The sequence below is a fragment of the Falco cherrug genome, chromosome 14 (assembly GCF_023634085.1).
Source record: "Falco cherrug isolate bFalChe1 chromosome 14, bFalChe1.pri, whole genome shotgun sequence".
Taxonomy (NCBI): Eukaryota; Metazoa; Chordata; class Aves; order Falconiformes; family Falconidae; genus Falco; species Falco cherrug.
Genome location: NC_073710.1, coordinates 126,152 through 145,714, shown reverse-complemented (window position 1 = coordinate 145,714; position 19,563 = coordinate 126,152). Strand labels below are relative to the sequence as shown.

Below are 19,563 nucleotides of genomic sequence, written 5' to 3'. Positions count from 1 at the left end.
GTCCATCACCACTGCTAATTGTCAGTACAAAAATACCAAAGAGCCAACATGGATCGAACTCTTGAGGCAGAACCACAGACTTCTGAGAATTTCAATCAGAGCAGCTCTTTCTTGTATTATTTATACCATGGTAGTGCTCTGAGACCCACCAGAGCCAAGGGAACGTCACACCAGACATCTGCACAAAACCAACATATCCGCCCGGCAGACTGCCCAGGGACAAGGCCGGGAAGGACCCGTAGCTCACTGTGGAAGGTTGGGGGCAAGTGTGACACCTGGGACAGAGCTTGAGAGTGGGCAGGGACCTTGCAGAACTGTCCTCCCATCCACATGATCCACTGCCTGCTGGTTTGGGCACCTGTTTTGAGTTTGGGGCCAGTGTCAGTTGAACCCTGAAACCTGTTACTCGTTTCAGAGTCATCTCTCCAGTTACAGCAAGAAGTTTATGAGCCCAGTAAGTATCCTGCAGCTGGGGGCACCAGCTGTGGGCTGCGAAGCCCTAGGTGCTGGGCAGGCTCTGCAGCCCCTCGCCCCGCCAGGCACTGGGCTCCCACCTGCACTGCTCCAGCCAAGCCCTGCTGTTCTTTTCTCCCTCCTACAAGAAGGGACTGATACCAGGTGTTTGATGCACTCATACAGCAGTGTTGTTAGAGCACAGTCTAACAGCTTGTTTTGTAGCCAGATGGGTTGCCTTCTCGTTGTTTCTTGATTGACTTACACCTGGTTCTGCCTCCTCCCTTCCAGGATGCTGCTCTCCTGAGAGAGGAGCCGCATCCTGCTCCTCCTTGCTTGCCCCTTCAGAAATCCCCGCCAACTCCTACCCTCCAAGACCCACAGCCTGCCTCTGGTGCTGTGGGAAGGATCCAGCCCATAGTGTCAGGGATCTCCACAAAGGGGCAGCAGCAGGCATGGCCCCACAGCCTGGCTGCTCCCTCCTGGGAGCCACCATCCTTCTGGCAGGATGGATTCCCCTTAGGGTTTTGCATCTCCTGCCAGTGGCTTCCTCACAGCTTCTCCTGTGAAAGCTGCTAAAGGCAGGCTGGGACCCCTGGGGCAATGCTGCATATCTGGAGAGGTGGAGAATCCTCCCTCCTTGGAGATGCACAGCTCCCCCAGAAACAGCCCTGAGCAGCCTGCTCCAGCGCCAGGGCACACTGTGCTCGGAGCAGGAGCTCAGCCAATGGAACTCCAGAGCTCCCTTTGCACCCAACAGCCGCCTGCAGTGCTGCCATCTGAATCCAGAGCCTTACTGGGGCACAACGAGCTGCAGTTGCCTGCAGAGAGATGGAAACGACCAGCACCACCCCCAGTATGTCCCGGCACCCCAAAGCTGCCTGGGACATGGCTGCATGTCCAGGGCACAGGGCAATTCGGGGAGCCCCGGGCTCCCTGCTGTGCCAGGCCATAGCAAGCCAGAAGAGGAGGACGAGGTCCCTCATCTGCCATTGAATGGGCATGCGGTGAAGCGGGAAACCTGAATGTCCTCTGAGCCGCATCCCAGCCCCATGCAGCTATAAGGCCATCCCTCCGCAGCCATGCTGGGCCAGAGGTTGTCCCGGCAAGGCTAAGCAGAGGTTGGAGGAGGAGGATGTTCAATTAAAGCTGCTTAAAAAAGAAATCCAACTTTCCATATGCCTCTCTGGAGAAAAAAAGCCCCAAAGCTGGGTGCAGACGGGGTGCCAGGCCATGGGCTGAGCACGGCCCCAGTGGCAGAGGTGACTCCGGCTCAGCCGTTCCCACTGCATCTGATCCATGGAGATTGAGGTTGCCTTTTGGCATTCCTTATGGAAAGTTGGACATTTGGCTCTGCAGAAATCCCCACACGAGCTCGGAGAGCTGCCAGCCCTGTGACACAGTGTCCTCCAGCCTACACAAGGCTCCTGACTCTCCCTCTCCCCACAGCGTGCTGGGGTGCCAGCGATGCTGGAGGCAGCTCTGCCCAGCAAGGCTGGTGCCTGGGCACGTTCCTCTGTGGGGACACCAGACTGGAATGGTGGCACTGGGGACTGTAGGAGAGCACAGAGCCATCCCACCACCACTGATGGCCCCGGCACAGCTCCAGCCCATCCTGCCGGAGAAACCCAAGTACATCCTCACAGATGAGGAGTCATTCCCCAGCCAGCAGCTTCACCAGGAGGAATTTCCCTAGGCAAAGGAATGGAGGATTCAGCAACCACTGCATGGTGGAGGCAGCAGGCTGCGTGACCGGGAGATTGGCCCTCGTGTCGCTGTGCCACGTGCACCATCTTGCTCACACAGCTGCCCAGAATAGTGTCACCATCTGCTTCCAGCTGCCTGGGGATGCAGAGGCCTCCCTGGCCTCTTCTGTGATTACAAAAAGTGAATTCAAACATCAACTCAACCTAACTTGGCCTTCCTTTATCCCCTTTTCTTTCTTTTATTTTTTTTTTTTTTAATAATTCAGGTTTGTCTCTTAGAAAAGAGAGAGGGAGATAATGTCTGCAGAGCATTTAATCTTCTGCCCAAAGAATAGCAGAGAGCAAATTAGGATCTACTCCAATTAATTTGCCTTGATGGGCAAAATCTGGAGAGCAGCCATATCTGGGAATTAAGAACAAAAGCAGGGAGTGTAAAGTAGGTCACCGGAGTTTCATAACCAGCGTGATGGGTTTTCACAGCACGCTGGGTGCTCAACAGGCTCCCAGTGCTGGGGGCCACTGGTCCCCGTCCACCCCGTCCAGCGGCTGCAGGTGTCAGCCTGGGCAGATTCTGGCCAGCGTGCGGGGAGCCAGCTGTTTGTTTTGGGGGCAGTGACAAGGACATTGTCCCTTCCCACAGTAGAACATGGCTGCGGGACTGTCCCACACCCTTGCCACAAACCCTTGAGTGCAATGGGAGGGCAGACACCGGCTGCTTGTCCCGGTTTTGGAGCACCTGGAGAGCTCTCCTAGGGGTCAGTATGCCCGTCCTTGCCATCACACTGCCACTCTTGGCCTCGCAGGCACCTCCTTGAGGGACGGTTAGGGTGAGACAGTGACAGTGGGTTTAGGGTGATGCTTTGCTATGGACCCTTGCACCGTGAGGGTCACCAAGCAGCAGTGACCCACCAGCCTGTCCTAGCCCAGCATCCCCAAATTCCAGCCCCAGCCCCCCAGAGCCATCGGTGCCCGCAGGATGTGTGGTGACATATTTTAGTGTCACATATGGTGATACCTTCCAGCTGCAGGACATGTGCGGTGGCATAGCCAAGGGTGTGGGCCATGTGTGGTGACATGTGCTGGCATCAGGACACATGGTGACATAGCCAAAGGTGTGGGACACATGCAGTGACATCTTTCAGGGCATGGGATGTGTGTGGCGTGTCTCTCTGAGTGCAGGATCAAACACTCTGAGGACTTGACGGGTGCCTGCGGGTCTTGCCAGGCATGCACACACTCCCGGCCTGATCGGAGCAGCATGGTTTGGTGCACGCCAGTGTCACCATTGTGGTGATGGCCTGGCAGAGCACCGTCTCAGTGGCCCTCCAGCTTGCTGGCCACCTCCCACCACCCTGCTGCAGGACACCGGGGAGCAGCCAGCAGCAGGGAAGCAGGGATCCCATTGCTCCTGGCCCCACGGAGGTGCCATCGGAGCGACGGGTGCTGTGCGGTGCATGGCCAGCGCCCGGCCAGCGTTTATCCTCTTAGCCACCCTGCGGGGATCCGGCATTAATTCACCCTTAAACACAGGATTGTCAGGAACTGGAAAGAAAAGAATCAGCAGATTATCTCCCCGGCGCTGGCGTTAAACACGGGGAGCGGCAGCTGCTGGCCAAGGAGAGCAGGGACGGCGTTTTGCCCCATGTCCCGCAGGGCACCTGGCCCTGGGCTCGGTACCGTCCCTCAGCAAAGGCTGCCGGCAGCTTGTCCTCGCTCCTCCCCGTGGGATGCTTTGTGTCCCTCTAGTCCTGGTTTTGACACCCCCCCAAGCCAGCTCCAGGCTGGTTAATGACATAAATAATATGAAATAAATATGGGGTCCCCCTGCAAAGCTGAGGGAGCAGCAGCCATCGCTCAGCCCCCCGGGATGCACCACAACACAACAGTCCAGAGGCAGCATTTCCTGGCCCCGGAGGCTGGCAGGGGACCGGCACAGCCGGGGTGACATCCCAGAGGTTTGGGGATCACACGTTTAAGTGACCGGACCTTGCAGGAAGAGGTTTTGCAATGAAACAAGCAATAATTTTCCCTGGCTCAACAAGAACAGCAACAATTTTCTTGCTCACCCACCAAAGGCTCTCGGTCACCACCCAGCGCACAAAGGCTTCCCTGGAGCAAAACCACAACTGTGCCGGGACCAGCCACGGCAGCGTTCCTGGGACGGCCTTGAAGTCACCCCGGAGATCAAAGAAACTGCAGCAACTCGCTACTCACGGCATGTAGCTGCTTTTCTCATCGCTCCTGCTCGCAGCTGAGCCTCGTGCCATCCATGGCATGGTGGCACTGGCACTGGCCGGAGGATTTTGGCAGTCAGGGTGCTGTTGCCTTTACAGAGCAGGACAGTTTCCCACGTGCCAGCCAGATCCACCCACTGCTGGGAGCCAGCCATTGGTCTGTGCAATAGATGGGGTGGCCCATTAGCAGTTTTAATATCCCCTTAGGTGGTGGGTCAGGGGAGAGGCTGCTCCCCAGAGGGTGGGGAGGCCACCTTGCCCACATGCAGGGGTACTGGTTTGCCACCATGGGTTTTAGTGTGCTAGGAAAAAAAAATCTGAAGTTTTCGCATGACAGCAACAGAGATGGGAATAACAGCGTCTTCTGCTGATAGTCACAAACTGAACCAAGTTAAGCTCCAGCACATCAACTTGGTTTAACTTCACCAAGTCCCCCTTGGACCTGGATGAGCGCTTCAGTTCCCTGTTTTTTTCACCTATATCATCTCAGCTACAAAAACACCTCTTTTCTCTGCAAACCCCCATCTCCTTCATGACCATTAGTAAGACTGAATACAGCAGGACCAAAATAAAAGGGATGGAAAATAGGATTTTTTTCAGAAAATTGTCTGATGCCACTGGAGTTGCCCATCAGACAAGCTGTTGGCTGTCAAAAAGAAAAGAGAAATACATGCACCATGTTTTTCTAAGATGCCCTTTAAAATAAAGAAACCACTTGACTGACCTCTAAAGGGAATATCCTTCATGCCTAGCCCTGAAAGCTGCTGTCAGGGAGCAGCAGAACCGTGGGAATCCCCGGTACAGCTCTCCCTGGGGCCCAGCACAGCCACAGGCAATGTGCCTGGGTGACAGAGCCACAGAGACCCATGGCGACCCCCCTGGGGGCTGGTCCAGGCAGCATCTCCTCTCCAATCCCCAGAGAAAATCTGGAGCTTGGGAAGGGCGTGAGGGGCATCCCATGGCAGAGAGACAGGAGAAATGTAAAAGCGTCTTTTTAATATAAATATAAATCCATCTGAAGGGCTGCAGGAGAGGACTGTGCCCTGCGAGGGATGCCTGAGGGGCAGATGGGCTCGGCGGGGAACACAGGTGTCTGTGCCCGGCCAGCACTGGGGAACCGACCCGGAGCATCACCTGGGCACCCCGCGGGCATGCAGGGCTAGAGCCGGGGCACCAGCAGCAGCAGGGCCAGCAGGTGGGGGCGCAGGGGGGTGGCTGAGCCCCGCAGCGTGGCGTGGTTGGTCTCAGCAGCTGGTGAGCCGCGGGCACTGGCCAGGCCTCTCTGGGTGCTGCACAGCTCCTGCAGGTTCCCCTGGAACTGGATCTTGCGGGACTCCTGGCGCAGCGACTCCCAGATGGCGGCTGCTTCCTCAGGGCAGCTTGACAGCACCTCGCTGGCACAGGTGTGGAAGTCGTCCCAGGACCTGGGGAGATGGGCAGGAGTGGCTGGGACCGCTGGTGGCAGGTCACCAGCCATCCCAGCAGCTCCCATCAGAACAGGGATGGGGACTCTCACTTGCAAATGGTGTCCAGCTCCTGTGCCTCCTCCCCGCCCTCCTCCTGCTGCTGCCGAACACTCTGGGCCATGCTGTCCCCCAGGCTGATGAGGCAGCCAGCAAAGCCCTTGTAGATGGTGTCGCACTTCCCCGCCATGCTGATGGGCTCCTGGCTGGTGGCTGCAGGCGAGAGACAGAGCTGAGCCCTCATGGACTCCCCCATGGCCATCACCTGCCCGGCTCAGGGGTGCACCACTGTCACCGGGCTCCAAAATCTGGTGAGGGGCTGGCACCCCCTTCCGCATCCCACCAGACTCCTGGCATCCTTCTCCCCAGGCACTTGGGGTGAGCCTTTGCTCCTGGCCCAGGAGCCCAACGTGGCACGATGCAATTACCCCACAGCGATGCTGCCATCAGCTGCAGGGGAGCGCGGCACGCTGGCCGCTCCGCCGCGGCCTCCCGGGCTCTCCCCAGAGCCATCTGTCCCGGCTTTTATCCCCTAACAGCAAAGATTAATTTGTGACTACAACAGAAAAAAAAAAAAAACGAAAAACCCAAAAGCAAAGGCTTGTTAAGCTGGAGTACCTGCTCCTTCTGCAGTGGGACAGAACCGGGAGGGGGAAAAGGGGAAAAAGGTGCAGGGGGAAGGGGGAAACATGGAAAGGGGAAAAATGGAAAGGGGGAAAAGGGAAAGAACAAAAGGAAGAGGCACAAGCGCAACTCTGGCTGTTTCACTCTGTGAAGCCCCAGCTCCCTGCTCTGCTCCGCAAGGATTCACCACGGGAACTGGCCACACCCCCGTGCTGGCCACAGGACAGTTGGTGACGGGATGTGCTGGGGATGACTGCGAGTGCATCCATGGCCGGGGGACGCCCAGAAAGAGCTGGTGTGTGGCTGGGTGACAGGGAAACACCGCGCAGTCCTCGGCTCTGCCCCTGGGGTCCCGCAGGGCTGGTGGGTTTCCTGTGCCAAGTCACAGGGGTTGGGAGACTTTTGGAAGCGCGGGGGTGTGCATCTGGGAGGTCTCTAAGCTGAGGATGCTTAAAAGGCGCGAGGCGAGGACAGTCCCGGAGGGATCCCTGTGGGAAGGTGACCCCAGAAGCAGGCGAAAGTTGCCCGGTGGCTGCTGAGGCAGCCAGGATGTCTCCAGGGAGCCGTGTGCCGTGTCGCTGGCATCCCACGCCGGTGCCCCTGGAACCAGGCCCCGAGCAAAGGGGCCGTGGCCGAGACTAACAGCGGGGCGAGCCTGAACCCCAGCCCGTCATGGAGCTCAGCGGGTGCTCACGACGAGACACCCCCCTCCCCGAGCATATCGCCAAGGAAGGTCTCGGGGTGACACCAGCCATGTGGGTCACAAATGTCGCAGGTAGCACCGAAGGGGGATCCATTGTTCCTCTTCTGACCCAGTTGGGCTACAAGCGCATCTTCCCCAGCGCAGGGACACACCGGCCGCGGCCGGCAGGTGCCTTCCCTCGGGGCTGGTCCCCGACACAGGCTGCGGTTCGGCCCCCCGGGCTCCCCTAACGCCCGGCACGACCCTCCCCTCCGCCCCGGTCCCTCGGCACAAGGCAGCCGGGAAGGAGAAGCCAGGAGGGCAAATCGCCTCCGCTACCCCGTGGCCAAACCACGAGGAAAAACCTGCCCCGGCTCGGCCGGGGAGGGAGCCCAGGGAGAGGCACACAGGGAGCCCCCAGCGCGCTGCAGCCCCCCGCTGCCCCCGCAGCCGAGCCAGTGCCGACGCAGCCGCCCCGCGCCTGGGGACGGCTCTGAGCCATCACCCACTCTCCGAGCCTGGAAACCGCCCCGGCCGGGCTGTTCTCGTCCCCCGCTCAGCGCCGGCCCCGGGGCACCCCCGGGCCCCCACCCCTCCTCCGGCAGGGATGCCGCGGGGTACCCGCGCCGTGCCTGGAGCCCCCCGTGTCCCTCCTCGGCTCTGGGAGCACCGGGGCAGCGTGGAAGGGACACGCCGGTGCCAGGGCTGCTGGGTGCTCCCCGGGCGAGGGCAGCTGGCAGCAGCCTGGGGTCAGCAGCCAGGGCCGGCTCGGGGCGCTGCCCCGGTCCCAACAGCCCAGCCCCGGATCGCGGAGCCCCGGGGCGAGTGGGCTGAGGCGGCGCGGGGGCCCCGCGGCCGGAAGGCCCGCTCCCACCCGCCCCCGGCACTCACCGAGGTGCAGCAACAACGAGCACACGACCCCCAGCAGCCGCCACCAGCCGCGGTCCATGGTGCGGACTCCGCCGCCACCGCCGCCGTGTGTTCCCCGCTCCGCCGCCGCCGGCAGCCCCGGCCCCGCCGCACCGCCCCCGGCCCGCCCCGGCCCGCCCCACCCCCCCGAGCGGGCAGGGGCAGGGGGCTGCGCCGCGGGGAGCGGAACGGGCGGCTCCTGTCTGCGCCCTCCGAGAGACGGAGCCCGCGCCCTACCCGGTCCCACCTCCTCCTGACCCCCGGGTGGCACAACAGAAGCAGGGACCCAGGGGAGGTGTTGCTTTTTTTTTTTTTTTTTCTCAAAAAGTTGTTTATTGAACTGTTTTTAATGTTATTTCAAAAAAACCCAAAATTTCAAAATTTAGACAAAAAGAAAAACCTTGGTGTAAAATCAAAACCAACGCCTGAACCATGGACATGCTCCAACACACAACAGAACTGATGGTCACAAGGGGCTGCTGCCCGGCTGGCCTGACCCCCAGCACCACCCCAGCGGCTCCGGGGGGGCACATACAGCCCCCCCTTGCCCACACCTGCTTGGGGAGCCCCCATGGCAGCCGCGCAGAGCCCAGGGTGTGACCCCCCTCCTGCCCCGCAGCCCATCACCCAGGAGGGAGGCACAGCTCGAGTCCCCGACCAAGGACCGGGTGCTGGTTTGTGGCCAGCACGGCAGCCCCCCTGGCTCAGCACTCGGCCCCCACTGCCCTTGGCAGATGCCAAACTAGAGGGCTCAGACATCCACCAGCTTCTACCGAATGCGACTTGGACTGCCAGCCAGGCCTCGGGGACGGATGGGCAGGTGAAGAAGAGACTTAACTCTGTCAAAAAGAGGCTATTTAGGAAAAATAAGCCAAGTGAGCGTTCAGTGACTATTTGGGACTATACACAGATGGCGCTTGCCTTAGAGACATCACACACACGTTGATAGATTTCCTGGCAAGAGCTCTTAACACAAGCCATACGTGGTTAGTAACTACTGGAGCTGCTGGTGGGCTTCCACGGAGCAGCCCACAAGGTAGCCAGGAACTCCTAGGTCATGCCAGGGGTGACCAGGCCCTGAAGCATGATCATGAGACGACGGGCAGGCTTGCTCAGCGTGTTGTGGGGTTCCACCTGGAGGAACTGGAAGAGCTTCTGCCGCACCTGGTTCATGACCGACCCCATGTGGTCTCGGGTGATGGGGTCACTGTGGTCCAGGTGCATCACTGCTTCCTCCAAGTAACTAAAGGAGGAGAGATCAGGGTTAGAACCAAGCCCAACACACAATCCCATTCCGATTCAGTTCATTTCAGCAAGGAAGATGCGCATTTCTGCTCCACCATCCACCCAAACTCAATGCAGTATGTTTAGCCATCAGAAAATAAATGCTACTGACTCACAGCAGAGTTCACTTATCTCTTCTTCAACACATAAGGGCAGCCTATAGCTTTCAGCCTGCAGGATGTGCAGCACAAGCTGGCTGCCTAAACCAGGCACAATGGCAAGCCAGAACACCCTGCAGTGCTGGAGGTGGCACTTGGCCACAGGCCATGCCTGGTCACAGCACTAGATATTTTCTTTGATGTCTTTTTAGCAGAATTAATCACTTATTGGAAGTAAAAATCCTCACCAGTGAGGCTAATTTCACATAGGGATGTATTTAAGGCCTTCTTCCAATGTCTTACCCAGAAAGGGGTGTGGGAAGAGCAAGAATTTTACCAACAAGCCATTCTGAAGTTCAGAGGAGCCATAAACTTTGAAACCACAACCCAAGTAAAGCAATGTGGTCACTGCAATTAGGTTAGGTTTTCACTAACAGACCAGTTTGAACTTCACAGCAGCAAATTTAACTCTAATTAGCAGCTCGTCTGTAAAGCTCCTTTTCTGGTTTTCTAGCTTGCTTTATCCCTATTGTTAACTTGCATTAAAAAACTCCAAGTCACTTTTCCATAGAGGCCAAGGTACCTGCGGGTTTTGACTGTAACAAGTTAAGTTTTTTAGGGCAGAGAACAGGGTTTTGACGCGCTCACTAAAAATGTTCATGGCAAGTATCAGCACAGTCACTATTCTGTCACACAAACTTTGCTTGGAACATCTAACAAGACATGACTTCCAGTAGCTCCTGCTGCCACGTCCCACCAAACCTGTGGCAGTCACAACCAGAAACTGCTGACGCAAGGTCCAGTGATGGGTTAAGAACTGAGGACAGGGAGAAGTCACTCTGGATATTAAACTGCCCAGGAAACGTGGCACTATCCCTCCTTTTGCCTCCACAGGGGAATTGTTCCTTGGTCTGCATAGGTTCAGACCCAGCACTCTGATCATACTCACTTCAACTTCAGTTCTGTACGAGTACCCAAATCCGAGGAGAGCTGCTGAATGAGAGAGAGCAGCACAGGCTGGGACAGTGGGCATGGATGCTGGCCAAATACTTGCTGAGTATCCACAGTCTCACAGACGTACAAAACCAAGTTGAGGTCAGCCGCTGTTAGAGCCTGCAAGGAAGATACAGCTAGAAATGCAGAGGAAACAACAGGCAGGTGAGGGAGACAGGACAGAGCAGAGACAGCCCTCTGTCTTGGGACAGCTTCATGGCTTGCCAGCCTCCTCTGGGAGCAGAATTCTCTGCAAACCCTCTCCCAGTCTACACTCTGAGGACACCTGCGTCTGTTCTAAGCTGAACAGACCACAACCAGGCAGCAGGGAGCAGGTTACAGTTGGCAGCACAGAGCAGGGCCACATCTACATCCCGTGCCAGCCCACTGGCATGGCATTGCTACCATTCCCAGAGGAGTCTGTCTGCAGCAGCTCAAATGGATCTGCCTACATATTCAAAGGCAAAGGCAAGGTCAGGCCCCAGCTGGTAGATCTGCCCAGAGAGGCTTATGAAGCTGTTGCTCTTCAGGCGTGCCCCATGTGCCACTGCTGATCGCAAAACACTCTGGCTTACTGGAGCACTGACACTGTCCTGACAGGGCATGGGCAGGGAAGAAGAAACTGCACCACCACTGAAACATGGAACTTCCATGGCTTGACCTGCATGAGTGCAACAGCACCCCTCAAACAGTCCGCTGCCACAGGTCTTTTCAGTCAGCTCCTGCAGAAGTTGTTGTAGGTTTACGTCTCTACCTCAAGAAGCCCCTCTCCCCCCACTCCGTCCCCCAACAGGCAGCAATGCCCACTGCTGGAAACTTAGGTACCTGCTGGAAAGCTTGGTTGAGGTGTCCCTGCTGGAGCAGCTGAAGGATGTGAGTCTGCTGAGACTGGAAATCCAAGTGAGCAGAGGGGATCGGAGTCCCGGCTGCTGAGCGCATTGCCTGGACGATGCTTGAGGTGACAGCTGCCTGCTGCTCCTTCATAGCCAGGCTCACTTCTCCTTTAATGACTCTCTGCACCTGGGCCAAAATAGACTCCTGCATGCTAAAAACAAAAAAAAAGCCCAAGGCAACTCTGAAAATGAAGAGCTGAGGGACAACATTGCACAAAGCTTGTACCAGCAAGAAAACACAGGCTTGCTTGCTTATTGTAGTGTGGCTCCCAAAGGGTTAACACAAATGGTTCTGAGGCACTGGAAACATGCTGCACAAGGCAGCTCTGTGGCCAACACTACAATGTCCCAGGGTGCATGCAGAAGATGCTAGGATTCTGTGCGGGAAAGTGGTGTTTCAGGGAACTAAGTCTCTCATTATATAGCATTTTAAATCTTTAATGTCTCTGGCTTACAAGCAAGGCTAAAGCTGTAGGTTTATCCCCAAACAAGCCCAGCTTCCTACATCCGATCTGTTGACTGCAGAATCCTAGCCTGCAGATGACACCTTCAGAATGAGAACACATTTTAACCGAGCCTGTGACTTTTCCACAGAAGACCAGTTCACAGTGCAGGCTCTGCTGCTGCATGTTACACCTCTCCCACCAAGGCCCAGATCCTCCCCTCTTACACAGGGTGCCAAGCATCAAACCTGCTCTTCTGCAGGTAGAATATCAGGACTTCCCTGGGAACAAGCACAGCCCATGCAGCAAGACCAGAATTTACTCTGGTAGCCTTCCCTGGCAAGTCTAATCTGCATGGAAGACCCCAATATGCTCTGACATATGCTCTAGTGGCTTAAAATAGACAGGGGCATTCTGCCCCCAGGTGACCACCAGCCAATCTTAGTGCCTGGCAACCTGCCACCAGCCTCACAGCGTGTATGTGCTGAAGGCACCACTGGGATGGCCAAGCACGACTTGCTGCAAGAGCAGTTGGGAGGACAGAGTAACCTGCAAAAACTGTTGGTACGCCTAAGGACACAGAGTCAAGAAGAAAAGCCTTCAGAAGGCCTGTTCCAAAATGATCTTCAGGAAGCGTTCAGACCCGAGTGTGCTTATGGGCTGCCTTAGGTCCTTCTGTCCTCCAGCACACACGCGGGACCCTAAGAGAAGCAGGTCCTGAGCTCCCAGATGCAGCAGCGATACAGCTGGTTGTTAGAAACCTTCCGCAGTCTCCGTGTGGTGCTCTACACAGCACTGGGCGCACCCGCTCACGTGCTCAGTGACACTGCATGGAGCCAACAAGCAGCCCCGCCGTACTCATGGAAACAAGCCATTTGCCACAACTAAGCAGGGTGAGGTTTGTGTTAACAAACACATATATACCTCTGACATCTCTTTCCACAAGCCCAGCTGTCAACTTACTTGCCCACGATAATATGCAGCTGATGCTGCACCTCAGCATGGACGCTGGCTGCGACAGTGGAAGCCAACTGCTCCGTGGTGCTCTGGAAGGTGGTGATGAGCTGTCGGAGTTGGTTCAGCAGCGGGTCCCGGGCCTCCTGCTCTCGTACCTTCCTGTTCTTCAAGTGAGTCTCAAGCTGCTGGATATCTGCAACAAGCAGAGAGGAAGACATTTGTGCCGCTGGTACTTGCAGAAATCCAGCTGCCAGGCTGTACACATTCTCCAGCAGAAACAATTACTGACCCAGCGTACGAGTGCCGGAGAGCCTGGTGAACACACAAGCCTTGTTTTGGGCTGCATTACACTAACCTAGAAACCATGCTTCCAGCTTCCCCATTATGCAGGATTACCTGACCCAGCAACAAAGCCACGAGTCCTCTTATGACAGACCTTTAGAGGCATTCTTTGTTCAAGGCAAGATAAAGGGGGGAGTGAGGTTATTTTATTTCATACACAGTGTGAACTGTGATCCGCGTTAGTGATGGAGTTCAATGCCAATGAAGAAAAAGGAGGAATACTTCTGATGCAAAAAATACCCCAAACCCTTGAACAAGGCGTCTGCAGACATCAAAAAGCTGCATTTTAAAATATTTTATGAATTGGTCTGATCGAAAGGGAGAAGAATGTGAGCTATATGTACTTGTGGAAGACTTATGAGGAAGAGGAAGGGTGCAAAATAAACAACAGCTGGAAACACTGCAGATCTATGGACAACAGAACTCACTGGGCTAGCACTAGCCAACTTCAGCCCCCCTGGGAAACCAGCTCTGCAGAGTAACACCTGCCTGGCCTCCCAGAAGGCCAAGGAACTGGATCCCAAGCCTGAGAACAGGAAAGATCTTCTCCAGTGCATCGGTGTACAATTTTCTTTATTTTTTTTCTTTCCAGCCTGACCAGGCCTATGCCATTCAGCCACTATTTAACCTCCGATCACCCCCATACCCTTCTCTAAACCTTCCCCAACTCATCACCCCTCCGAGCTGAGTGCCTAGCTGTAGAAGTGCTACCCTCTCCATCAGTCATCTTCCTGATGTAGGGATGGGGTAATGCTACAGCTGGGCTTCACTACTCAACAAATGAAGTCACAGATTCACAGCATGAGGCCAAATGTTTTGCTGCATGGACAATGAAGACCAGAGATGAAGCCCTGTTCTTGCAGCACCACCCACAAAAATATCCTCACTTCTGCTTCCGTTGCCCAAGTGTGAAACAGAGCACGCAGACAGGCTAAGAGGTTAAAAAGAGTTACCGGTGAAACTCTGAAAGGCAAAGACCTAAGGCCAACTTGTTGTCAGCCACTAATGCAAATAAGCTGTGCAGAGAAAACTCAAAAGAAAACCTACTCACATTCCTGTGTGCCCTGCTTAAAGGTGTCATTGATTTGCTGAAACATGGACTGGCAGCTCTTCTCGAAGGCTGGCAACACAACGCTCTGAAACGCTTCCTTGTAAGCTGACTGGATCGGCCCCTGCAGGGTATCGGCTGTTGCCCTCACCACGGTATCTGTAAGGTTCTTACAAGCGCACACAGAAGAGATTCCAGGAAATTAACAACAGCCTGCTGCAGACTAAAGATGTGAACAAACACTGTTGGTCCCTGCAACACACCCACAGCAGATAAGGACAGCCCGGTGTCACAAGTGTGTATTCCCTCAGCTCTTTCCACTGACTGGGCTGCACCATGACCACAGCAGGCAGAACATCTGCTTGCTGAGCGGCTGCCTGAGAGCGTCACCATTTCCCGAAGGTGGCACAGTCAGGCATGGCTCCTTTCCCCTTCCCCTGCTTCCCTCCTGCAATCCACCATTCCCTGCAAAAGTACATAACCAGCTTCTGCTCCCTTAAATAAAGTACGAATGCAGAATGGAGCGGGGAGCTCAAACTTTCACAACCTGGCTGAAGGAGTTGGCCCTAAAAGCCCTGGCTGTAGTGAGAAACTCTTCTCTAGTAGAAAATTAACAACTTGGTAAATGAAAGAAAGGGCTAATGAAGCAAAGTGGGCAGGGGAGTATCCAACAAGTTTGTTCTCCTGATGAGACCAGGAAAAAGCTTTGACCACTGGCTCTAACCTTACCAGGAGATACAGGTGAGGGGAAGAGGTGTAAGGAATTGCTACCCAGATGACAGATGACAACCCAATGTCCCCAGGAAAAGTTACAGTCTGGTTCTCCTTACCTTTGATTTCACTAGCTTGGTGATACTTTCTTTCAGGGTCCCCTCAACAGTCGTGAGCTTGGCAGCAATAGTGTTACTTAGCTGGCCAGCGACAGGGTCCATGCTCTTGGAAATGCCTAGGCACAACATGGACATGTCAAAAGCTGCACCTTTAAGCCTAGAGTCCCACTTCAACACCCCAAAAGAAGAAGAAAAAAAAAAAAAAAAGTCAAACTCTTCTTGAATATGACACAGCAAGGGGCAATGGTCACAAGCTCTGCCCTGGGAAGCCAAGGTTGGACATCAGGAAAAACTTTTTGCTGGGAAAGTGGTACAGCTGTGGAAGTCACTGGAGAGGCTATGGCATCTCCAGCCTTGAAGGTTTTCAAGACTTGCCCCAACAAAGTCACAGCTGACCTGATCTATAATAGTGAGCAGCCCTGCTTCAAGCAGAAGGGTGGACATGAATGGCTGCAGAAGGCTTTCCCACCAGCATTTCTTTGAATGTTTCCTTACATGGACTGTTGCCAGTATGTCAAGGAAGGGCAAAGACAAGTTTAAGTTTGCTCCAGATGAGTCTCAGCATTTCCAAACTCATTAGCCTCTTCTGCTTTTCTGCACTGAACAGAAACTAGCAACTTTACAGGTTATACTGGAAGGTCAGACCCATGGTCTCTGGAAGGGCATCCCCCGTGGGAGCCTCATACTCTGTCCAAACCAGAACTCCTCAGATTACAGTGGGGCCCACAACAATTTAAAGTGCAGTAACTAGACTTCACGTAACCTAACTCCTACTTTATATAGTGCCAACACTTTTACACAGCACGCTTACAATCCTGACGGGGCTAGCTGTAGGGAACCACCTTCAAAACCTAGGCAGCAACACTCACACTGGGGTACGGTCTTCTTCATCTCCTCGCGAATGGTCCTCTCCAGGCGGTTGCACACAGCAGTGGAAAGGGACTGAGAGAGCTGCTGAGACAGATGCTCCTGGAGCTGCCCATTGCGCTGCTGTCCTTCTGTCAGTGCTCGGTCTAGTCTTCTCTCTAATGAGAAGGCACGTTAAGGAGCACAAACAACAGATTTCCTCTCTATTCTCAACACTCCTGTCCACAAAGACGGATGCTACCCTCGCCTCCAACAGCTGAGTTAAGAGCAAGTTTGCAGCTCTGGTGAAAGAGAGGTCTAATGACATTGCTGATGCATTCCTGTAAAGAACAGCATGCTCCTAAACAAGTGATCAGGGTGAGAGAAGAGCTCTGGAAGTTGGGGCAGAAAAGCCAAACAGCTAAAAGAAGCTCAGCAGTAGTGTTCCCTATGTATTGTGGGTTAACTGCCTCCATAGGCAGCTCAGCCCCACACAGCCAGTCACTCACTTTGCAGCAGGATGGGGGAAGAGAACAGGAAAGGTAAAAGTGAGAAAGCTCACAGGTTGAGATAAAGACAGTTTAACAGGTAAAGCAAAAGCTGCAAGCCAAGGAAAATAAGGAATTCATTTACTACTTCCCATCAATGGGCAGGTGTTCAGTCTTCCCCAGGAAAGCAGGGCTCCATCACATGTAACGGTGATTCGGGAAGACAAACGCCATTGCTCCAAACATCCCCTCTTCCTCCTCCTTTCTCCCAGCTTTTACTGCTGAGCACAATGTTATATGGTTCAGGACACCCCTTTGGCCAGTCGGGGTCAGCTGTCCCAGCTGTGCCTTCTCCCTGCTTCTTGCTCAACCCCAGCCTGCTCGCTGGTGAAGCAATGTGAGAAACAGACAAGGCCTGGACAGGGTTTAGCAACAGCAAAAAACATCAGGGAGTTATCAAACTTGTTTTGGTCACAAATCCAAAATGTACCACCCTATGAGCTGCCATGAAGAAAATTAACCTCTTCCCAGCCCAAATCAGGACCCTACAGAAACCAGGAAGCTCAATATCCATAAAAAGCAAATTGGTAAAAAAAGCTTCTACAGGATGGAATTGGTGAACATAGCGATACAGCGCATGGGAGCAAACCCAGGCTTAATAAAAGCTAGTCATACCTCATGAAGCAACCAGGCTCCTTGAAGGAGCTGACACACAAACACTGAGATGCACGTGCATCTTAAAAACAAGACCAAAAAACCCCAGCAAAACAAACAGTGAAAGGACAATTCAGCTGCTGACAAAATTCAGCGCAGATACAAAACTGTGCAGATAGGGAAAAGTTATTCTAATATTACAATATAGCTCTAGACTCCAAACTTCAGAAGAAAGCTACCGGAATTGCCTATGAACACATCAGCCTGATGGTCGAAAAGGAAAACCCAAGACCAATTAACAGAGAAAACAGAAATCATTGTCATGTCACAGAAGCTGAGTGCTTTCAGACATGAAACAGGCTAGAGCTGCTCAGTTTGGGGAACATGACCAAATGCAGTGCTGCAAAAGATGTACAGGAACCAGCTACTCACAATCCAATAAGAATAATTGAATAGCAGGTTTGAAAACACCAAAAGAAAGTAATTTTCAGACAGTACATAAGGAACCTGTGGACCACACGATGTATATATGGGTACAGACAAGATAATTCTATATTCAGCTATGCAGTATGGCAGTCAGATGCTATTTCTGGTGCAAGTACTGACTTGCCTTAAGGAGGAAAGGAAGGAAAGGATCATCCCATAATTACTTTTGTGCAACTGGCCACTGACTGACAGGATAACGTATTTGGTGCACCTCTAGTCTACTCCAGCATTGTGGCACTTAGCATCTTAATGGGTAACTAGAAGATTTAGTGGCATGGAGGAAAGTGTCAGTTCTTCTCTGTTCTGAGTTTCTTGCCCTTAGAAAGGGACTGAGAGGAACTGAAATAGTTATATCACAGCCAGACAGTTTTACTGCACCTATAGTCGACTCTGCCAAGATCCTTGAACTTTCTTAGCCTTCCTCATGTCTCTAGTCTGCCTTGCAGCCTTCCACTCCTCAACTGCCACACAATGTTTGCCAACAAGGATACGCTCCTGCTCCTGCTGGGAGTCAATCACCCTCTCCACGTGGCCCATAAGGGAGCTCTGAATAGCATCAAGGTGATCCGTGAGTCTCTGCAGCAGCTCCATCTGGTTCTGACGCAGGTCAGAGAGCTCCCGCTGTTGGCTCCTCAATATGCACATCAGCTCGTCCTGGAACTCTGGTGTCACCTATGTGTGGAGAGGACAGGCATTCATGTCTAACAGGATCGGAGGTCAGTCAAGCTTTCTGCAGGGCATTAAGTCAACCCCTGTGCCTAGCACTGAAGCATAATACACAAAGCAGGCATTAAGCTGGCCTCATTTTCTATTTCTAAGACTTTTGTCCCAAGAAATACACTGATAAAGCAAGGTACATGAAGTTTCTACATGCAATTCATAAATGGTTGCTTAAAATATTAACTGCTTAGATTCAAGACCCCCTTCAAAGATCCTGTTCACTTTTGGCCAGGTACTGAGAAGAGTATGTTTAGGCCTGCAAATGTAAATAACTACCTCAAACACTTATGAAAGAGCTGTACAATCAGTAGAGTAAGAAGGAGGTTTCCTAGAACACTTTTTCAGCTCTTTCCACTTACTTATGAACAACCAAACAACCGGAGAAGTATACATCTATAACTGTTGTCTCTTCACCTGCTCAAAGTATCTGAAGGAGGCACACACATATCAAGGACAGTTTAAGAAGTGTATGCAACGCAGCTGAGAGCATTTTCTGCCAGATATGAAGTTACTATCAACAGAGACACGGAATGCCAACAAGCCAGTCCCACTCTGACCCTTACTTTGCTGGGAACAGTTTACCCTGCTGCCGACATATGCGAGTCATCTTGGCAGGGAAGAGGAAATGAGTGGTAGCATCTTAGATATAGGGCTTGTGAGAACACAGAAATGCACATCGATATGCAAAGGTGAGAAGGAAGCATCAGTCTGGACAGCACGGAGCAGCTCCTTCTCTGCTGTGTGAGTCAGAGAACAGAGTAATGCCAAGCCCCAGCACAGCCGCACCTCTGCCTGCTCCTGCTTGGGCACAGCAGGGGCTTCAAGGAACTGGGATGAATTTTCTCTCAGGTCTTTAGTCAGACAGTAAACAGAGCTGAAGCATCATGCCCTTGGGATGGATTGTAGAGCAGCTCTGACTCACCTGGTTGTTAGATGATCTTGGTGACTGGTTCACATCCCTGCAAATAAAAATAGTAGTAACTCAATTATGTCAATTAACTGCTCTTATTACCCAAGTCTTCTGCTAAAACACATCACACATTTTACAGTTGCTTCAGATTTTACACTCCAGCTCATACTTCTGTTTTGCCTTGTATAACACGAAGAGCGATGGGGAGGTGTTGAAATCCCAGCCCTTGCAGCATTGTGACTCCATCAACTGCACTATCCCCAGGCCCTGAAGGTCCTTATAGACTGGTCCCTTGGTAGGGAGGAGACTTGAACCAAGTCTTAATGAGGACCCTTACAAAGAACAGTGCACACCGATTTTTCAGTTTTGTCCACATTCAAAGCCAGAGAAGGCTTTGCCAAACAGCTTTTGAAGGTCTCCCAATACTTCACAAAGAAAAACCAAGTGCCCATTCAATAAATATAGAATTAATGAGCTTCAAATCATCTAGAATGATTCCA

At 53.4% G+C, this 19,563-nt stretch overlaps 2 protein-coding genes across 2 annotated transcripts in view; both read right to left on the bottom strand.

Moving 5' to 3' along the window:
• Positions 1-4,966: 4,966 nt before the first annotated feature.
• Positions 4,967-8,182, bottom strand: NRN1L (neuritin 1 like). The gene is made up of 3 exons (XM_055726256.1): positions 8,054-8,182; positions 5,910-6,069; positions 4,967-5,817 (listed from the first exon to the last, which is right to left on the bottom strand). Exons 1-3 carry the CDS (start codon positions 8,109-8,111, stop codon positions 5,553-5,555), a joined length of 483 nt encoding a protein of 160 aa, XP_055582231.1. The 5' UTR covers positions 8,112-8,182; the 3' UTR covers positions 4,967-5,552.
• A 187-nt stretch (positions 8,183-8,369) lies between these two features.
• The window catches only part of EDC4 (enhancer of mRNA decapping 4), a 36,133-nt gene continuing 24,939 nt past the window's right edge, over positions 8,370-19,563 (bottom strand). Inside the window, exons 21-29 of the mRNA XM_055726713.1 lie at positions 19,076-19,112; positions 17,925-18,105; positions 15,829-15,984; positions 14,960-15,075; positions 14,133-14,298; positions 12,746-12,932; positions 11,272-11,491; positions 10,403-10,566; positions 8,370-9,314 (exon numbers count right to left, since the gene is read on the bottom strand). Coding sequence (XP_055582688.1) covers positions 9,122-9,314; positions 10,403-10,566; positions 11,272-11,491; positions 12,746-12,932; positions 14,133-14,298; positions 14,960-15,075; positions 15,829-15,984; positions 17,925-18,105; positions 19,076-19,112 — 1,420 coding nt within the window. The 3' untranslated portion in view covers positions 8,370-9,121. The remainder of the gene's footprint in view (positions 9,315-10,402; positions 10,567-11,271; positions 11,492-12,745; positions 12,933-14,132; positions 14,299-14,959; positions 15,076-15,828; positions 15,985-17,924; positions 18,106-19,075; positions 19,113-19,563) is intronic.

Excerpts from the sequence above, each read along its gene's own strand:
- NRN1L (XM_055726256.1), bottom strand. The coding sequence starts at position 8,111 with ATGGACCGCGGCTGGTGGCGGCTGCTGGGGGTCGTGTGCTCGTTGTTG. Across the intron at positions 6,070-8,053 it reads CTCGTTGTTGCTGCACCTCG|CCACCAGCCAGGAGCCCATC; the intron begins GTGAGTGCCGGG and ends TCTCGCCTGCAG. Across the intron at positions 5,818-5,909 it reads GAGCTGGACACCATTTGCAA|GTCCTGGGACGACTTCCACA; the intron begins GTGAGAGTCCCC and ends CCATCTCCCCAG.